Source organism: Varroa destructor, unplaced genomic scaffold (genome assembly GCF_002443255.2).
Source record: "Varroa destructor unplaced genomic scaffold, Vdes_3.0 BEIS01000001.1, whole genome shotgun sequence".
Taxonomy (NCBI): Eukaryota; Metazoa; Arthropoda; class Arachnida; order Mesostigmata; family Varroidae; genus Varroa; species Varroa destructor.
The window spans coordinates 59,292,459-59,313,651 of NW_019211454.1; the positions used below are offsets into that span (position 1 = coordinate 59,292,459).

Genomic DNA, 21,193 nt, shown 5'->3' on the forward strand with positions numbered 1-21,193 from the left:
TACTATATTTTTCGCTTGCCTAAGCTCTTCTCGGTTTTAGTGTCGGTCAGCGGCGATGGGACCAACAACGATGATGGGCCAAAGCTCTCCAATAGATCCCTCTAGTCCTCCCCCCAGAAAACGGTCCCACGCATAATCAGCGCCCTCTATCCGTATACTAGAGCCTCGCTTGGAGGCGTCTACTGCTAATCGTCAGGTCGGATGCCGAGTTGAATCGAAACAGCGCCTGCTGCATGCTCCACCACCTAGATTTAACCAAAAAAAAGATAATATAGTCAAGCGACTTGTTCTCCTCTCGCATCTAGAATAAACATCGAGCACTGAAATGTAGCGCGTCAGCTAGCAATGATAAGATGCTGCCGTGGTGCCGATAGGGGGTCAGGTTATTGTTGGGTTATTAGAGATGTGTCGTGGCTGTGGTCGCAACTGCTGCTGCTGCTGCTGCTGTTGTCGTTGCGGCCGTTGGTGTCATTGACGTTATCGATGTGTGACGGAGCTAAAATGCCTTTAAGCGGGTGCAGGCTGGCTTTAGCTGGAAGAGGAGGTAGGAGTCGAGATGGGGAGAAAGGCGGGAAAAGACAGCGAACCACTACAAACAGCAAATGTAGGTATTTGAAGAGAATTGTCGTAGCTGCTAGACAACGCTAGACGGACGCGGTCTCAACCGGTCGCAACGACTGAAGAGAAGCAGTCAAAATATTTGACTCTCCCCACGTTTTCAAAGGAGACAGGAGGAATAATTCAACGGTGCTTCCAATCAATAGAATTTTATTTATTCAGCTTTGCTGGCAGCAGTCACAAACTTCACACATCCAGGTCTACAACATATTTTTTTCAGTGATTACAATTTGATACGTTAGCGTAGAGATAGATAGATAGCACGCTAAAGTAAAGGAGCTAGATTCGTTGAAAGGCCACGTCCAGGCAAATAGAGTTATCGACATATGAACAAGTAAAACAGCTAATAACATCATTGAAGACGAGAAATGGATAGATTTTTACATATGAGTGCCGACATAGAAGTCGACGGTAGGCATACGTTCTTATCATTGCAATCGTATTTCTATGGCAGGAAGCAGCACTTTGCGGCATCAGTAAACTGTAGCAGTGGCAAACAAAAGAACTACCGCTAAGAAATGCCGGACAGGCATTTCTTAGCGATAGTATATAGATACATTGAGATGAGCATTTTTAGCTAGAAATACACAAAAATGACATTTCATTTTATCTTTTATCTTATCTATGGAACACTAGAGTACTACTGTTTTCTTGTGAAAATCCTTGATGAGATTGTGTTTGATTATAATAGTGAACAAGTAAATCGTATTACAGGAGTGCGGAAAGCGTTCGGGTTAGCGACTATTCAGTGATTATAGATATAATGGCAGAGTCGACAAAATTGATTCAGCAGCTTCAGGCTGTATTTACTGCTACTGAAAACGTCTCATTTTGAAAGTTCTAAAATATCTGTATAGAACAGTTTTGTACAATAATCATTACTAGGGGGAAGTTTTTCAATCGTACGTATTACGTACGGTAGGAATACGTTGATTGATTGGTTCTCATCACTCATCACAAAAACAACTTACTAAATTTGACCAGGGATGCAATCGCTATAATTTAATGGCAGAGACAATGGCTTCAATTGCCGATGATGAAACATCAAATGGATTAATAAGAATACAAGTAGCAGGAATGACAATAAGCATTCAGAATCTAGGCGCCTCTAGAAAGGCCAACTATATTACAAGCAAATAGGTCCTGTGTCGCTCTTGAGATAAATGAGCATGCTCTATAAAATTGTCGGAAAATGGATTTTTGAAGACAAGATAAATTCGTATCGTTTGATGCTATGGAGTTGCTGGCAGCGATTGAATTACTATTTTTCGTTTTAACATTGATGTTTTTGGTTTGCTAAGCGGCCTTGAAGTCCTTCGGCAGAACAAAAAAAGCCTTCGAGTAGTACGACAGCCGTAAAAATGTGATTGGTTAGCGGTAGCAGAGAATCGGCTAAATTGGAATGGAAACACGAAATATTGACATTATATTATGAGAGATTTAATACAATATTTAAGTACTTTGCTGAAACAAAACGAACTGTGCCATGAAACCCTAAGTCAAGTCACGACAATAACTGGAATGAGATAAAGGAGATAACAATGACGCAACATGGCAGCAGAACAAGTGAATTTGAATTTAGCCCGGGAAAAGAAATCCTTTCCAACCCACATTAGAACTCAATTAATTTCATACATTCAGGCATGCATTTTCGATATTGGTCGCAATAATATCAAAGTTTTCTGATTCTATATATATATATATATATATATATATATATATATATATATATATATATATAGGATTGTTGGAAGTGTTTTGGCATATATTTGGAGCATATAGATGGCCTCAAAGCCATGTACCTCACCTAATATGATAAGCATCTTGCAAATAAGTAAATATCTCTGTGTAAATATGCTATATTGTTCGATTTTATTTCAACAAATGCACAAACACATAAAAAAGAAAGCGTCACCAAACACTTTTAGATTATTCAACGAAATCTAGTTATAAAAACATGCTCGATACTTAAGTGTCACACGGATCGGTGCCAAAGGGTATTCTTGATCGTTTTTCTAGTTGTAAAGCCCTACAGAAACGCAGCGAAGTCGAGTCATTTCTAAAACGGCTAGCCACAAATGATGAAAAGTGTATCGCGTACGGTAGTAATATGAAAAACAATTTATGGTAATGTCTAGACTGACGCCAAAGGAGGTAACGCTATGTGTTTGGAAAAGCTGGAAAAGAATCGTGCGTTATGACTCGCGGCTTTATATGTGGGGCACGAAGTCAGATACCGCAGTTGTCATTTATGGACAGTCCCTAGCAGACTGTTTCGTTTGATCTGTGTGGTCGATGTGAATCCAGCGCATGTCAGCGTCAGGCATAGGAACTACAGCGTAGGTAGTGGACAGCTTTCGATCCAATGTCAGTAAGTAAATGTTCTGCAGCGTTTAATGCAATGCTTCTTCCTGATACGCCTCGAATTGGCCTTAAACAACACGGCCGTTGGGCCGGCTTTTATCCATATCTTGTTTATCGTAGCCACTATTCAGCTTTCACAAAATATAATGCCATGTCATCATGACACCCTTGCCGACGAGTGGATGAGGCCAGTTTTTCTAGTCTATTTATGTTTTTGTATTTATAGTGCTTACTGGCCGCGGCGGTAATCTATTACTTCCTTGTAGTCAAGCACGGCCGACCTCCGTATGTTCATGCATAACCTCCAGCCTCCTGGGCCTTCGCAATTTACGTGACGAAGGCTCTGTCGCGGACCTGAAGTCACCAGCGACGATCGTTTAACGATTGAAAGAGGCGGAGAAGGAGCGGGAAAGGTTTGAAATACCACCCGTAGCTAATGCTGCCGTTGTTAAGGCGGTTGAACTTCGAGTTGGCATGTGTTATTATTGCCAATTATGGCATTGAATGGATAAGAAAGACGGTGACGACAAAGGCTGAGCCTCACCCTTCGTTACGCTGGCAGCGCCAACAGCAGTGCGAATAGCAACAGCGAACGCGGTACTAAAAACAAAATACCATTGTTGTTGTCCTTCCAGCGTGACGTTGCTGGTGCAGATCCTAGCGACGTAGTTGGCAAATGATAATCGCGATGAGACTGGTCGTGCTGATGATACGCGTTAATGGCGATACAGGCACAACCGACTCCCACCGAACGGAGCAAGATAGGAAAGAGACGAGTAGGAAAACAGATAACAAACCGTATACTGCTGCTGGTTAGACATTATGCATAATTTCTAATGCTATTACGATAAGATAGCTGAGAGACTCTCCTGCAATATGGATCGATCTTGGTTTGTATACTATTTATAAGAACGATATACTGAGTTGACAATTATTTGATATTGGCGAGCTTGGTGCCAAATGAGCGACAGGCAGCGCCAAGTTGACCACAATATGTTTACGTTTCAACTGTCTGGGTTCTTGAAGGTCTTTCGGACGCATACATGCATTTAGAGAAGTTGATCGAATGGTTAGTGCGGTTGTGGAGCAAAAATGTACGCCATACAGTTATTTCCGCTTGTGAACGTAAGAACAGATCTTGAATTCCGTCTAGATGGCGCACGCCGTAAGCAACAGTTGTGGGACACAGATAATATATCTATTGTAGTACCTTTATCATATTTGTGGCAGATCAAAGATATACGACTTTAGATAGAGAGTGTGCTTATACACAACCGCAATATAATGTTCGATGCTTTCAGCTTTGGCCAGCAAGGCCTGTACCCAACAGCAGTGGTTCTAGTGTGTTTTAGGCTATTTTTCTGTCTTCGCTTATGTCATGCTGCGTTCATATTTACAACTATTGCTATATAGGCGGAATGTGCATTGTCCTAAAGTAATAGTATAGGATGTTTGAAATCGCTTTTGTTCCGTCAAACATGGCGTCAGATGCGCCTGTTTACGTCTAAAATACTCAGGGGCGCCGAACAGTTGTTTTGCTATCGGGACTCGGATAATGCACACACACACACACACCCATACACTAACCGATTTTTCATTGTGCTTGTAATGTAATCAATGAGAACATATGTGTTTTTACAGACGTGTGTTTCTGTCACTGTCATCAATCATATTGTAACTATGTGTGTGTACCCACTTCTCCTGCATTTACTGCCGTCTTGTAGTTGTCTCAGTGGTGTGTCTGTCTGCGGTAAGGCCTGCGGTAACTTACATTCTCTTAGCATCTTATCGTTGCGAGTTTTCTATTTCCATTTAGATACTCGTTTTTCAGCGCTAGGTTGACAACCAAGAGTATATCGGGTTATGACTAATTTCGTAGGCTAACAGGCGCGTCTGTAAATAAGCAGTTCATCATGTGGCAGCCTTCCCCTGAAATCATCGTCTTGCTGCGCTTCGTGCTCTCTTTCCGGTTGAAGCTCCGTGTCATGCACCGGCAAGGAGTGAAGCCTATTTAAACAAATACGGTTTGTTTACAAATTTGACCGTACCGGTCAAACACATTTTATACCTACGCCTATATGGATTTAATTAAATCAATATGAAAAGTAGCTTTAATATGATTCAGTTGACCCCAGCGAACTCTGTTGCTGGTGCTCTTCATTGAGCATACCCTTTTATCCAACGATGGACGAACCTTCCTTCCAGTACGTTTCTGCCCATCTACATCCAACCCTACCGCACCCGATTGGCTAAGCCTGCCATGTATTTTCTCAAAGTCCTGCCATTGTCATAACGATGACCGCATGTGTCTTTTTCACCCTTAAGAATCCATGCTGATGAATGGGTAGCCGAGTCAGTTTACGCACAGCTTTTTTTTATCATGAGATTACTATACTTCGTTGTTCTTTTTTTTGTTAGCGGTCACTGTTTTTCCGCACTGGCTTGTGATCAATGTTCTTGCCGCTGCCGTTGCTCCCACTGCTGCCGCCCGCGCTTGCCGCTACCCGAAGTAGAAGTTGCTCTTCGTACCGTTGCGTGTCCGCCGTCTTAGGCGCAATTTCTATTTCTAACATTACTGCCCGCTAGAAGTTGTCGTAATACTAGACTATTGTATCCAGCAGTACTAAGTCGGCATCGGCGTCGAACAGTACAGTAAATTGTTTCTCCGTTCCGCCCTCTTTCTCTCTCTTGACTCGACTGTTTTTGCCTTTCTGTATTTATGTGTGTATTAATCCCAGTTAGGCTCGTCGTCGATCTCAGCCTGACTCGGTTCACTGCTGCTGCTGCCGAGGAAACCTAACACACAGCTACCCGCCCCCATCCATCGGTGTGGCCTTTTGGCCTATGATGTGGCCCGTCGACCGCTGCGCTATCAACAACTCACTTCTCTCCGACAGATTTACTTACTAGAAATACCAATGCAGTTGCTCTCACGATTCAAACAGAATCATCGGTTCCTCGGCTATATCAAGCGCGATGCTGCTTGGAGTTGTGACGGTCGCAGTGGCTACAGGGACCGCATCAGCGTTGTGTTAACCTCCTCGCCAGATAACTGTTAGCCTGATAATACTGATATGATAACAAAGACAGGGGTTGCGCGGCTGTGGCCGCACTCTGCTGGCTGCTGGCGGTGCTGGTGCAGATTCAACAACGACAACGACGACGACGGCGAGAGAGACGGACGTTGTCGGCAGAGCGATTACAAGGGCTACGACGAGTTGCGCTATTGTCAGGGAAAGCGCTTTCAGGTCGACATCGTTCGCCAGTCAAACCGAGTGGAGTTAGGACACAGTCAGTCCAGTTGTGTCGCCCTGGTTGGTGTTCTTTGACGAATGTTCGAGCGAGACGGGATACGGCGTGAGCGCTGACTCTTCATTTGTGGCAGCGGCCGCAAAGATCGTCCGTAACAGCGCTGGCATATCCAACCATTCAGTCGGTGGAATTGTTAGTGGTAGTCAACCTTACCCTACAATAAAAAGAACAGAACGATTATGAGTACATAGAGTAGGAGCTATTGCTGCGGTAAAGCTTCGGCGGCGGCGGCGGCGACGACGGCAGAGGCAGCCGTTGTGAGGAACTACCTCAAAGTATAAAGATCATGATCAACGACATCGACGTTCTCATCATCACCAGTAGCGACACCAGCGACACCAGTAGTATTTCTAAACTGATCGGTATATGAAGCAACGATAGACGAGAAGGTGGAAAAGGCGACAAACACGTTATAGTGAAATTCAATTTTTTGAATCTGTGAAGAGCATTGAACACATATGCGAATCACCTTCAGACGCCAGCTACCACCCACAACTATCTTCTAGTAGCCTCGTAGTGTACTAGAAGCACATAAGATAATTGTAGCTTGTCTAGTTGATCGGAAGAGATGAACAAATAGCTTGTTGTTGTGATTTGCTAGAGACTTTAGAGTTGTCAAAACATCGTGAGCGTCTTTGCATCGGGGCGCGGTACGCGGAAAGCGATAGTGGCTGGATAATCACATGAAACAGTAACGACAGTGACGATGCGTGGCCCATAATTATAGATGTCAGCGGCAATGTGTTCATCGAGTTCTGTGATACCTGTGATAGTGCTTTACATGGCTTTAATAAAGTGAACGGCCATTTAGGCAAGCAATATTGATAAGCGCGCCACCTAGGAGTTACCATAGAGCGACATAAAGGCTAACTCCAAATACGTAAGTATACTGGGGTGCTTAGGGTTCTTGTGGCCTATTAAAAAAATCGGTGTCAGGCTTAAAGGACACGCGGGTGTTGCTGTACACATAGCTCAAATACGCTTATCGGAAAATTATTGATTATATGGGTATAGAAGAAGCTTTACCGTTACTTTACATTGGCCGTTGTTGTGTTTTCTATTTACCAGGTTTCAATGTTGATATTTTTGCTGTTAGCCTACGGAGTGAAGATCTATGCTGAATGTATTACATAGTTACGAACGATCCGATGGTAACGTAAAGACACTATCCACGTTACGATGATCCTATCGCTCTTGCTGCATTCGTCTACTATTCGGGGACTATGCAAGTCGAGTATGGAAAAAATCCGCTGATTGCGTACGTGCGTGTATGCACTTAGTTAAAGCAGAACCCCATATCTCTGGGAAACCACTTGATAACTAGGCGCCACTACAAGCCGCTACGTCCACTGTCCGTCCATACAGCGAGTATTACCCGGTGTAATGGTATTGTTTCACATCTGACGCCGGGTGATCTCATGCAGCAGGCAGTAACAGCGGCGGCGGCGGCGGCGGCGACTCCGGCCACGCCAGGAGATTGGTGCTGGTAGTAGAGAAAGTGAGCGCAAGCATCATTAGATTACTGGCCATTTGTCAGTGATATGTAGATCCCTTGCTTGATACGATGGCTGTGGCTGCTGCCGTCATCGCTGCTAAGATGCAGAGGACGACGATTAACATCTGTTAAGTTGCTATCTTGTTACTTTGCTGAACGGGTTCTTGGTTTCTGGGGTAGCCTGTTACCACTTTGAAGGACAAAAGGTCCGGAGCGCGAAACCAAAACTCCTGTAGCGCCCGCTATCGCTACCACCAGCTACTGCTGCTTCTGCTTGCACTTACCTATCTCTCCTTCTTCTAAAAGATGATAAAAAAAAAAAAAAAAAAACTTCTCGTTAAGAATATAGTGAAAATAAAAACAGCATTGACATATTCGAGTATTTGATTTAATTTGACTTTCCAGAGAAATGGAGTCCCGCGAGCGGAGCGAGCAGAAGCATCCCGTATTATTGCAGACGACCGTACTAAGCCAGACCACTGGTCAGCCAGTATATACGCTGATCAAACTTCCTCCCGGCACAACTATTGAGAGCTTGGCCAGCATTCTAAAAAGCAACGACAAGATGCCGGCAGTTCGAAAGGAGGTCATCACATTTGGCGAACGGGCTCGCCAGACCTTCTCGGAAGATGATCGCGACGATGACTCTGGCAGACTTGAAATCGATATGACAGAAGATGAAACCGTTGAAGCCGACGACGAGATGTCCAGGAATGAAACGTTTCGTGCAAGTTCTAGCCCACCCGCGGCCAGCTCGTCGGAGGATACAGTTCCCTCAGTTGAACAGGGTAGAGACACACTGCCCACGCCGCCATCTAGTCCTAATCCAACCCCGAACACATCCGAAGCCCCTGTTGGAGCTTCATTCCTCGCTATGATACCTGAATTGTCGCGCGCTGGATGTCATAACTCCCACAAAGCGGCGATTCTCGGTGGGCGATACGTTCTCCAGAAAACGAATAGCAGGGCAAGGCTAACTGGCCCATTCTATTGCAATGCTTGCGGCTTACGCTTTGACTGGCATAGCAGCGCGAGAATGCATTTGAATTTTCATAATCGTGACTACGAGGCCTGTGACAAGTGCGCGAAGCGGCAACAGAACCCCCAGCCACAGTTGTCTGGTGGTAAAAACACAGCTGGATCACCCAGCGGTGGACATGGTCCTGATAAAACCGGCAGGCCTCCACGGTGCACGGTGTGTAATAAATCGTTCTACCTATGGAAGACGTACTTAGCACATCAGGACAAGCACAAGGACAAAGTCAAATGTCCGCTGTGTTGTAAGTTTTTCCAGAGTCTTCACAATGTCGGCCGACATTACTACGATGAACATAGTGGAGTTCAGATCACGTGCAACATGTGCGGTAATGGCTATCGTGCCTTTAAGCAGTACCAAACCCACATGGAAACCATGCATATGATGGAAGAGCGGGCTAAAATGTCATCTGCGCCCCCCGATGATGGCAACGTCAACTACTCTATTGACCTGCCCACATTGCAACAGCTTGACCCTTCAATCCGCGTATTCTCCTCGGTAGAGCGCACCTGCCCAGTTCCCAACTGTGGGCGAATTTTCTCGACACAGCATACGATGCAGCGCCATATATACGATTTACACTCTAATGAGCAGCTGCCGTGTGGCCTATGTGGCAACGCCTATCGAACGTATTTGCAATTTGAACGGCACTGCGAGCTTTTTCATGGTGAAAACTTCCGTATCGAACTGCCGGTGGGCGAAATTAGCTTGCCCTTGAAACGCAAAAGGGATTCAGTGGTTAGCGAAAGTGCCGAATATATGAAAAGCATTCCGTCCTTGCCTCGACCACGAACTAAAGCTAGCAAGACGACATCCTCGTCAACAGCAGCAGCCGTAACGTTAACGACAGCATCTGCCTCCCAGGCTGCAGTTCCTGCGCCTGCCGCCAATAAAAGCCCCACTGCTCCTTCTACATTACCTGTTTCTACTTCCTCCGTATCGTCGACAAATACCGTGACTGGTAGAACCGCTCCTACCGCCACATCTACTTCACTTGGTAGTGTAGCACGCAAGCGCAATCCATCGACGAAAACTAAATTTAGAGTTGTGGTAGCGCCATTGGATGAGCCTTTGGACATGAGCCTTGTCAAGCTGGAACCTTTCTATGATGTAATTCTGCCTGACTGACTATTGGTGCGGCCTGTAGAAGATCATTCAAGAATGGAAACGAAAGCTGATGCTCGTTGCATCGCAAAGAAGATGAACAAATGGAATCTATTTGGAAATATAGTGTACATAAATAAACCAATCACTCTTAGATGACAGAGTTGTATTTGCGTATTCAATTCAACTGAAAAATTCCTATTCTGGGTTTGGCGCGCTTGTCGGACATCAATTATTAGCTGCAGACGACTTTAGTTTAAGTATGTCTAGGGAACTACCGTCACTGTTTTTGCCGTTCAAATGAAAATAATGACGAACGCTCTAAACGCTTACTGAAAACGGACACATTTCGTCAGAAGATTCGCTTGTATTTAATCTTAGTGCTGCGACATATTAAGTCTTTGTGTTGGAAGAGAATAGCAACATCAGATTAAAGATGGTGAGGAACGTTATCTCATCTAAAACAGCCTGGCGCTAGTCATGTTTTCTTCATGGATCTGTACACGAGTCGTGCCTATAACGTTAAAGAAATTCAGCCTGAACACGCATATAAAATGTAAAAATCTTCCGTTCTTTCCGATTCTTTGTTATACGCAATTCAAAACCCTTTGTTAACCCTACGAATGCATTGTTTCGTCGTGTTTTGTACCTGTATTTTGAAGTGGATGTAGCACTCATTGAAATGCGACAATTAAGACATTTTCTAAAATAAAGACCGATTTTAGGATTGAAAGTCTTTTATGTGAGAATAAATGGTAATAAGTATAAATTATAAGTGAACATACTCCACAGAAGATGAAAGATTAACACACTGGAATAATAAACAGAAGGTAAAGATAAACGGTATCACTCATCTCTTAATAGATTTTGAGGCTTTTTGTAACTGTGTTTTCTTGTTTTTAAATAAGTTTCGAATCACTGGTCAGTCACTTCCCGTTTGTTTCTTTAAATGCTTTTGCGGTTTTTGCTTTATGAAATGTTTCAAAAATCCTATTTCAATTTCTCGGCTCGAATTCAAATTTCGTGTACCAGGCAAGGGTTTCGAAAAGCAAAGAACCCTTGAAAAGTATAGAACACTTGCCGATTAGCAGACGATACATTGGGAAGGGGAGTCAATAAATACGAAAAGCGTTCCGTAACTCAGAGGGCAACAGCTTACGTCTACGCCTGATATCTGCAAACTCATCTACATTTGCCATATGCATAAAATTTAGTTTCAAGGGAGGCCAGACAAGAAAGCCGACAAATTGTTGTAATCGAGGTTCTTGTGCGTTGTCTGCAAATGCCCCAAGGCGAACAACGGTGTTGGCCATTTACTGCCATTTAGCTCTCTATTACAAAGATATTCCGAGGAACAGAATATAGGCCGCTATGCAAACGTTTAGTAAAGTGTTTCTCCATTGATTAGCGCATAAGAAATGCTTAAAGTTTTATCCACTTTATTATTTTTTCAGTTTCAGATAAATATAGAGTTTTGTAGATACTGAAGTTGATCGTTTCAGCAATAAAAGGAGTATTGTCGATTAGGTTTAATATTGTGATTATTTAATTCAATAGGTTGTTAGCATTATCTCAGGAAGGTGACCTAGCAGAAACTATTCGATTTCAAAAATTCCAAGAACATTCAAACGATATGGTCTCTAAGAATTTTACTGCACCTACGTATCGCTTTGAGCGCATAAGGTCGAGACGATGCGAAAATACCCAATTGACTCTCATATTATCTTTGGAAACTGCTCACTTTTAAAGAAATCGTTGCCGATCTATCGAAAAGCTATACATATTAAACAGATAGTTTAACAAGATTTATCCGTTATGTCTATTGTTTCAAATTTTATTAAATGTAAGCCAGGTATGTTAAAAACATTTTTTAGCACACTTGAAACACGAGGCAATTTTTGGCCATATGTATGTACATATATATATATATCCTTTATTTTAATTTGGAACCGAGATAATATACAAAATGCTTTACTTCAATCAAGTAAATGTTTGTGGGAATTCCTTATCTTCTTTGTCTAAATATAATCTTCCGATTATTTCGAATTAGAACGACTAATCCGAAAAAAATGCACAAGTCAAAGATTAGATTTTCTGAATTAGATCCGAGATATAAAGCACAATTTGTGTGGATAAAAAAAAGTTAAACGGAGTCGGGACAGAATCCTATGAGCTGTTCTTCTACAGGGCAAACTGTTATTACTTCAAGTCAATACTAGATCGTTGATCATTTTACCTTTGGTTTGCTTACGTTCGATTGGCACTCAAAACCATGAAAAAAGATTTTTCCCAAGCAATAATCAGAACAAAGAGATCCTGATAGTGTCTTTTAAATTTTCATCATATGACACTATATAAATACGAAGAATTATGCCAGAAAGTTCCATAAAGCGAAACGTCACTCCAAAAAAAGATCAGTTTGGACCGTTTTCGTTCTGTACCGTCGCGCTTCTAAAGCTTCGTTTACTAACCTTGCCAAATCCAACTACTACAGACCCACCAAGGATTTGGCTATGTCCTCCTGCACTAAATATTGTTACGAGTTATTCAATGTACTTGTGGAAGAATTGCTTTTCAGCTTATTGAGTAATGGTGCTTTCATTGAGCGTATATGAGACTTACTTTATTTCGTGTAATTCTCATGTGCAAACGGGCCACCATGACAATAGTGCGACTCAACACTATATTTGCGGAGAGGTTTTATAGTGACTGGACTGGGCTGGGCTGGGCTGGACTGCAATGAAGTCTGCATGATGTCCGCCGTCCCGGTCCGATGTCGATTTGTGGCTCAAACAGATCTCTTCTAAACGTATTTGGCTTCATAAATCCAAATGGCCCTTAGCGTGTTACTCAATTTCGTTGTTTCAGCTGTATGCTCTTTAGGGGGGAATTAATAATACGGTACGTTCTTACATACAATGACCAATGCCATTAACAGGAGTTTCCCCTTTTTCAATGCTTTCTTTAGCGAGAGCTACGACATCTGATCTTGTCCAGTCACTGAGACCAGACAGGCTAATCAGTAATACGTATTTCATCTTCTCTAACTTTTGCGCCCATGATGCTAATTATTGGCGCCATTTATAATCCCAGCGTTACGCAAGGAGATAGAGAGCCAATCGTTAGTTACACAACGTTAGTATTAAAATACGCCCAGCATGTTCCAATGCAATCTGTACTGCTGGCCGGCTAAAAACGAAATAAAAAAAAGAACATGTGATATGTAGATGCTGTATTGATGTTTTATTGTATTGAGTAACCTTTGTCTGCGATTAGCATTGGAGGCCATTGGCTTAGATGTCATTTCGTACTGGATAAAACAATCACCTCGTTTATTACACGCAGGTATATATACCTGCGTGCGTTTGCGTCGATATTGCAGCGGACGTGTCAGATCTCACTCAGCGGACTGATAATTACGACGAAGTCGTAGGTACGTCAATGAAGTCTAGTATTTTCTAGTCAACGAAATCTGAAAATACTCATTGGCATGTTTCCACGTCGTTAGTGTAGGCATATTCACGTTACCCTTTCTTCCGTGGTGAGAACAAGTCGGGGGAGAACAGAAGCGACATGGAATTTTTCGCTACGCCTCAGCAAACGAAAGTCCCTTCTACAACAAATAGACGAATGTTCAGTGGTCATTAGTGCGTTGTTTCTTGGCTGTTGTTTTCTGCTGGCGACAAGGTACAGAACAATAAGTGCAATGTTTAAGTCCACGTGCATTTTTCCACTCGCCCTTATTGGTAAGTGTTTGCATCACAAGAGAAAAATTGTCACGGCTAAGTGAATTGATACTGAGAGGAAAGTCTGTGTGCGAGTCATGAAAACTGGCTCATGTACTTGGGTGACGATGTTCTCGTATTGAAACTTCCGTAAGGTTCGTGAGTTCTATCTGAAATTTTACTTCTATGCACACGCAGCACGCCTAGTTTAATGGAGGGTATGAGGCAAGTTCAAGTGCATCTCTCGTCACAACCGAGCATAGATCGCCGAGATTTGTAACACAACCAATGGAATCTTTTTAGCAACTCATGCCATGTATGCCTCAGGTACTATGAATACCATGATCTCAGAATATTTCGGTCGGTGCCATGTCTACGAATAAATGTAGAGGTGCGGTTGTGGATTTACTTGCTCTAGCCATGGTTATGTATCGTTTCTAAATACAGCTTCTCTTTATGCTTAGGCAACTTGAGATAAACAAACAGTGATCAGCGTCTGTCCTTTTTTGTTTTACTTTACGCGTCGCTATTAACTAGGTATCAATCAATTAGTCCCCTGGACACAGCCTCAATATGCCCTTCTCGTTCGGCCGACGTGGGTAACCTAAGAATTCTTTATTTACAATAAACGTCCACTCTGAGCAAACGGATACACATATCGTTTTTCCCAAATTTCGAATCATCAACATAATTCACTCATATCATATACTTTCAAATTGATATATAATGCAGCCCGCATTGTCATTCCAAACTATTGCCTTCAAATCGTCGCCCCTTTCATCGGTTATAACTTCCTGCATGTAGAAGCAATAGGAATGTCTTAGCGTCCGTCGCAGGCGAACAAGTAGCGCCGCTATTAGCATGTCTCGCATGTGTCAATGGCTACTATTAGCACCTGTCTGCGCGTCCACGCCGGCGTAATACGCGGTCAGTCGTCTTCGAGTAGCTTTTATCACATGAAGCATCAGGTGTGGCTAGTGTAGAAGTACCGGCTAATTGTTCGGATGGAAATCTGGCATTGCCCCGCGTGTTCCTAACCACGCGGCAGACTCTTGTGCTTCGCAAAGAGCCGCAATAACCGATTTGGAACTAGGCAGTCGTGTGGTACCAGCGAGTGCCGCCAGTCTGCTCAATCACTCAGCATTCTTCTGTCATAAGATTCGGTAGCGTTTATCGTCCTGTGGCCTTGACGCGACGTCGTTCGTGTCTATCTTGCGACTTCGTCCGCTACGGCTGGTCTTGACGCATGGTGTTCGCCGCAGCGTCCCAAAGATAGTGGATGGTCAAGTAGTAGACTACATGTAGTAATACCGCTCTATACACGCTCAGCGTCGTTTGCTTCTGGACATTCTGCCATGCTGCCTATAGATTTTTGATGAATCAGGCAGCGGAACAATCCACATAGCTATATCCACCTCATGTTTCAACGGTGAACATTTAACGCGTCGTTTTTGGAAGGTTCTCAAATGTGCTCTCTCAGTTCCGATGCTGCTGCCGCCGCCGCCGCTAGTGACGAGAGAAAAAGAGAGACGAAACTTTTTGCAAGTTGCAATGTTGTTCGTTGATCTGAGCAGCGACTTCGGCTGAGTCATTTTTATGGCACAGAAGCACTACCTAAAGGATTTTGTGGCTGATCGGCTGTAAGTCAGTACCCGATCCAGAGTCTGTAACGTTAGTATCTGGAATGTATATTGTTTATTCTGTAATTGTGTGAACGCACAGCTTAGCAATGCGAGCAATGCAATAGCGACACACAGTGTAAGGGCCCAAAAGTATTATTTTCGAATATAATAAAGACAAAATATTTATACCGAATATGTCCACATATGCACGCATATATTACCAAATTTGACGATCATATCTGAAATACACTAACAAGACTATCCCAAGACTCTAAAAAAGCCCCACGTACGTTTCAGCTTTTATAAGTTAACGCGGTTGTGTTGTATGAATTTTTTTCCTCATTTTTATTCAATATACGCTACCACATTCGCTTGCGGCTCAGTTGTGCAGCGTTCGATTCTGTATACGGCTGTAAAGAGACAATCATTTTAACAATAAGGTTATTTAAGTAAATAGGGTAGATTTTATAGGAACGCTCTTCAACATACGCTATATACGAATGCTAAGGAAATCGTGTTGTCCCGCTGAACATGTTGCTCTTAAACGCTAAACGTATCAAGGCGGACTACATCTTATTGAAGATATAAGCCTTGAATGGGGCTACAGTAATCTTTACGGTCCTTCTTCTTTATGGAAAGCTATTTTCACAAAATTTTTGACGTTGAAAAACGTTTGTTAACAAGGTAAACGGTGTCAAAAAATTGTTTTCAATGGCAATTGCAGTAACAGATGGACATGCTGGATTTCGAAAGCGTCCAATCATTACCGATCATTAACATTACTATTATATATGCAGATAACCTGACTGCAACGCAATCACTTATATTAAGATACGTCAGAGGCAGACGCGCGAATTGAATTTTGTGTTGGTGGCACATTTGTTACTAGCCAGCTCTATCATGTTTTTAATTTGTATTCAAAATGTTTAACGTATAATAAATATTAGTTCGAAAACCATCGAAAGCAGTTGTTATTTATTTCTAACACATTCTGCGTTTCTATAACAAAGTCCACTAAAAATACATACTACCTTGCCTGTGTGTCTCAATGCCTCTTTTGTGAAGGCCAAACTAACGAAGGAAGATGCCGACAATGCGGCCTAATTCAGTCTGATTATGGATTTCATCTACTAGTGATTGTGAAATGCAGTAATCATTGAGAACAATGGGTGGAAAATTATTACTCAAAGTCCTGCAACGCGGTTCTAGCGAGCTTAACCATATGTCGGTGGCATTGCTGTTGAAAAAGGTGGTTTAGTATTGTCTATAGGATCTTTTCTGTTCGATAGCCCCATTCATTTTTTGCAACTGAGCCATAAACTGACTATTGTTAACTGTCTAGATCGTCTCAAACATCTCTTTGTATATAAAATGGTTCAAATCTTGCAAAGCATTGTCTTTCCCGGTTAGATATCTTGCTTAACTTTGGGCTCAGGCATATCTGCCGAAGTTACTCATTTCTTTTTATACTCCATATTGATGTAAAGAGACCACTTCTCGCCTGTGTAACAGCTCCATATAGAAACCTGTTATTGCAGCTGAACTTTCACAAAGCACAAATATCCCAAGCGACTTCGGTAGTTTTTTTAACATCAGCAAAAGACAGTTTGAAGTAGGTTTTGAGACTGAATCGTGGTTTTGTCAAAAACATCGATCTATAAAGCTCGAACCCGAGACAAAATTTTGGTTACCACACAAGAAAGTAACAACAAATTTATGTGAGAAAATGAGAAGTAGTTAAAAAATGAAGAAACAAAAGGGAAAGCCAGCTTCTCTACTATCGAAGTCCTCTTTTATTAGACCAAAGCATAACTGATTATTCGCCCTTTTGTCAGTTACTGTGGCTTGTAATATATTTATTGATATATTATGAAATTCTAAAATCGTTTGTAGCACATATCCTAACCAGTATTGTACTCGCAATAGCTTTGTGGATAACGTGTTTTCCTATTAATCCTTGGGACACGTGATAATTTCGATTTAATTCCAGGCTTAACATACTTCATTTCGTGCTGGGAGCCTGTACTCTGATGGAATGGCTAGCAGCGGTACCGAACGTAGAACTCGAAATCTTTTAAATAACATTATCCAATCTATACAGTCTGGTACCACCCTGAGTATGTATATATATAACTGTAACTATAGTTGTCATATACATATTTGTAAGTCGTGGAGAACTACCTAACCAACCTCGATGAAACATTTAACACAATAAATGTTTGCCAATATATTCTAAGCCTTAGTAATCAGCAAAATAATTAACCAGATTTTACGGGTTTTTTACGGTTTTTCTGTGATGTCAAATTGCATCGCTTGAGTCATTCTTAATGTTCCTAGGGATTCATCTATAAAGCTAACCCTCTAGATCTTCCGCTACCAGCTTGCTTGAAGTATCTTGCGAAGCCAAGGTTAAACATGGTTTTACCATTTTATTGTTCGAAAAACGACATGTTCAGAGCTTATTCCGTTAGCTTTGTGTATAGAAATGAAAAAGACGTAACAATAGAATGGTGCTATTTCACTGACCGGATGGGACTTCGCTTCAAGTGCCGCTACGGCGTTAGATCTTTGTCGTAAGCTAACGGTTCACTTTTACCAATAGACTAGAATGGCGCACTGCAACTGCACCTGTTTGTTAACCGATTACACTAGACCAATAGATATCTCTAGGCTGCTTGCTGAAATTCTTTTTTTATAATATGAGTCTTTTGACTGGCGATCTTCCCGCGTCTGGGCAATAAATGACACTTGAAGGCCGCGAGTTGTGCCGTATAAAGCTTTGTTTTAATACATGTACAACGACTTTAGGTGAGGCTGTGCCTTGCTTTTAGCCTAGAGAATTGTTATGCAATGTGATTTTAAGTATGGTGAAAGAACGTCAAATCTAAACTAGAAATGATAAATGTACGGTGATGCTTAAATGTTTCACCGAAGCCTACACAAGAAAAACGAAGGCATTTTATTAGTGTCAACTCATCGCGTACGGGTGTCTTCAAGCATGGCGGTCAGCTATTGCACCAACTATCATTTGTAAACCACAGAAATATACTTTCTATCTTCACAAAACCGCCATATAATAGGGTTTACCATCGTTTACATCACAAGTAGAATGATAGATTCTTTCTATATTCGTACGATCCTAAAGTCTCATTTTTGTAGGATGACTTCCTGTATGCTAAATAAACTAACATTTCAGGGTTCGTTGGAGGATTCCCGCAGGGTGGGCCGGCTGAGTCGTGCGATTCGTTGCTGCCCCGACACATTCACACGGAGCCTAGGAAACCGCAAGAATCGCCGTATACCTTCATCGCATCCGCGTCCGCTTATGATCAGCAAAAAACGCTTCATGGCATTCAAGGTTTGTAAAATCACTGAACTATCGACCATTGTACATCAAATAAAAAATTAGGCAATTATAATTCGCAAACATCGTTTGCACAGCGTACGATGATGATGCACAAGAGACAATATATGATTGAATTAAAAAAAGAACCGCGATGGCCAGTAAGCTGATGACGGGTATGTGGAAAAGGCTAATATCCTTCGCTGAAAGGAATAATTAGAGTTTTAGCTTTTATTGTATAATATTTAAAAAATGCATTGTGTAGCAAAACTTTAATTGATTGGTACGATTCATAAATATAGCACAGTATCTGTTAACAACTGTCCAGATTGATCATCCAATTTTAATTGTCAACTGGGCTTCAACAGCTTATTGATAGAAGCAAAAATTAATAAATAAAAAGCCGTACAAATGTTGGTATTAATTCTTAATCAATGTAAAGCCTACTTCTTTATCTGTTGTCCTTGTTCCAGATGTGGGGTGCAAGTGAACATATCTAAAGAGCCACCTTGGTCGGTCTGATAGATACTAGTTTGCTGATATATACGAGTTTATTTTTATATCTTCTGGTTTCTGTTTCGGCGATTAAATCTCGATAATTCGACCATCTATGCGCTGTACCAGGGTTAACAGTATTCTCATTTATATCTGGGTACAGCTAACGAACCAACAAGAAGTGTTTACACAACCAATGCAGAAAATTATTTTTATCAAAAGTAAAAACTACTCACTTGAAGAGTTATATTTAAACGCGGCCGCGTTTAGACATCGCCAATTTAGTTGAAAATTAATGGTTGAATTTCAAACATTGATTACACAAGCTACCAACTCAAACATCTTTTCCTTTGTTTTTTTTTTGTGTTTTCCGCACTCGATGCTTATCTACTAAAAATAAGCATAACTACATGCAACGCTAACACTGTGTCGAAAATGTATTTATTTTCAATTACCAGTTGAAATCTCCGGAGCAACATTCAAAGGCTTTATGGTTGCCGCTATCGATCCCACCACCCACAAACGTATTGGACGATTCCAAGCGGTGAGACAACTACGTAAAACTATATACGCTACTTGGATCATGCGTTGACGTAATGCAAGTAGGCACCCGCTTCCCGGGGTCAGCATAAAAAGTGCCGTTTGTGTTATTCAGTCGTGTGTCGCATGACAGGTTAAATGCACATGATTTCAGTGTACGCTCTCAAAAGTAATGAAATTATGGTTCTCACTGCGACAAAGGCGATGAACTTTTATCAGTATTGGGGGTCATGGTGCTGAGAGGGTTTTAATATAACAAAAGAAATCGCCTGGCGCTAAACTGCGGCAGCTCTAAAGGAAAATATGCTAAGCTGAAACAGTGCGCCACAAAATTGTTTAGTCGATAATTTTCCTGAATTCTTGTTACAGGTGAAAGGCGCACATCCTGTAGCCTGCTCTGCTATAACTCATTCGGATGGTCAACTGAAGCAACGGGTTTCCCTCATCTGGGTTCCGCCTCATGACGTTCCACATGGTAACGTTATCTTCATGGCCACCGTCGTCAAGTCATATTCGAACTATTACAGCAACTTAATAGCCGCAGTTCCCGCCGCTTATAAGGCTAGGGCCTAAAGCCTTCGCTAGAATATCATCTATCTATATACATGTCTCAGTCATCGTCCAACACTCTACTGTACGAGCAGGCCAAAAATTTAAGTCTAGGTTTTATAAACTGATTAGAATAGTTATGCAGATTGAGAAGTTAACTAACGAACAAGGTAAAGGTGAAATGCGCCAGAATACAAGATAACGAAGATCACTGCCACTACAATAAGTATTGAAAACGAGTATTTTTTCCTCTAAAAAGCGTGTATTTAGCTTGTTCTAATCTTCCTGTCTTGAAGTTCACCACTAAAAATTTGACATTCCTAGCTAACCTACCTCCGATCAGCATAGCGCTTTTTAACAGTAGCAGAGTCTAATTATAAATATTCCTCGTTACGATGATCGTAGCTATCCAAAAATATTTCAAAATTTAAAAAAAAAAATGTATGTAGTGCCCAATGCTTACTGATAAGTCGATATACCAAAGTTTACAAGAGGATCCGAAGCATTCGATTTAGTTACAATTAATCAAGGAAAACAGCATCTGCATTTGTTGATTTGGAACGGCGAACGTGCGTTACTAGCACAGTTGTATTTACCAATAGTTAGATAGGTAAAGTAAGAAGCTATTCGTAGTTTTTAGATTCAGAAGCCATACGTAGAGCCCGCTTTTCCTAGATATTCTAGGTAGATTTAGATTAAAATATATCTGATTTAAAAACTGTTTAGGCATAAATTCTGTCATTATGAGCGTCTTTTTTTTTTATTTTCCAATTAAGGGCAACAAGAACAAACACACTTATTTGGTCCATCTAAATAGTCACTAATTCAAACATTGTTATATATGAAGAACGTAATTTATGCCAAAAATGTCACATGTTCTAGATGAAGGCGAGATTTTGTACAAAAACTGCACAACTGATCACGATATAAAGATTTAACACAATTAATAAAAAAAACGGTCATCGGTAAAAAATTGTTCGTTTGTTGTTT

General features: G+C 41.6%; 2 protein-coding genes across 4 annotated transcripts; both read left to right on the top strand.

The window, feature by feature from the left end:
* The first annotated feature begins 2,970 nt into the window (after positions 1–2,970).
* LOC147758878 (uncharacterized) lies at positions 2,971–10,656 on the top strand. Of its 3 annotated transcripts, none has more exons than XM_086977972.1 (2): positions 2,971–2,989; positions 8,195–10,656. In XM_086977972.1, exon 2 carries the CDS (start codon positions 8,199–8,201, stop codon positions 9,951–9,953), a length of 1,755 nt encoding a protein of 584 aa, XP_086834098.1. In that variant the 5' UTR covers positions 2,971–2,989; positions 8,195–8,198; the 3' UTR covers positions 9,954–10,656. The 3 variants fall into 3 exon arrangements, with proteins under 3 accessions (XP_086834098.1, XP_022673090.1, XP_022673092.1); XM_022817355.2 differs by lacking the exon at positions 2,971–2,989 and adding an exon at positions 5,715–7,174; XM_022817357.2 differs by lacking the exon at positions 2,971–2,989 and adding an exon at positions 7,203–7,916.
* Positions 10,657–13,406: 2,750 nt separating this feature from the next.
* On the top strand, positions 13,407–21,176 carry LOC111255410 (putative defense protein 1). The gene is made up of 4 exons (XM_022817371.2): positions 13,407–13,675; positions 18,473–18,634; positions 19,573–19,658; positions 20,024–21,176. Exons 1-4 carry the CDS (start codon positions 13,636–13,638, stop codon positions 20,225–20,227), a joined length of 492 nt encoding a protein of 163 aa, XP_022673106.1. The 5' UTR covers positions 13,407–13,635; the 3' UTR covers positions 20,228–21,176.
* Positions 21,177–21,193: the final 17 nt, after the last annotated feature.

Excerpts from the sequence above, each read along its gene's own strand:
- LOC147758878 (XM_086977972.1), top strand. The coding sequence starts at position 8,199 with ATGGAGTCCCGCGAGCGGAGCGAGCAGAAGCATCCCGTATTATTGCAG.
- LOC111255410 (XM_022817371.2), top strand. The coding sequence starts at position 13,636 with ATGTTTAAGTCCACGTGCATTTTTCCACTCGCCCTTATTG. Across the intron at positions 18,635-19,572 it reads AACGCTTCATGGCATTCAAG|TTGAAATCTCCGGAGCAACA; the intron begins GTTTGTAAAATC and ends TTCAATTACCAG. Across the intron at positions 19,659-20,023 it reads GTATTGGACGATTCCAAGCG|GTGAAAGGCGCACATCCTGT; the intron begins GTGAGACAACTA and ends TTCTTGTTACAG.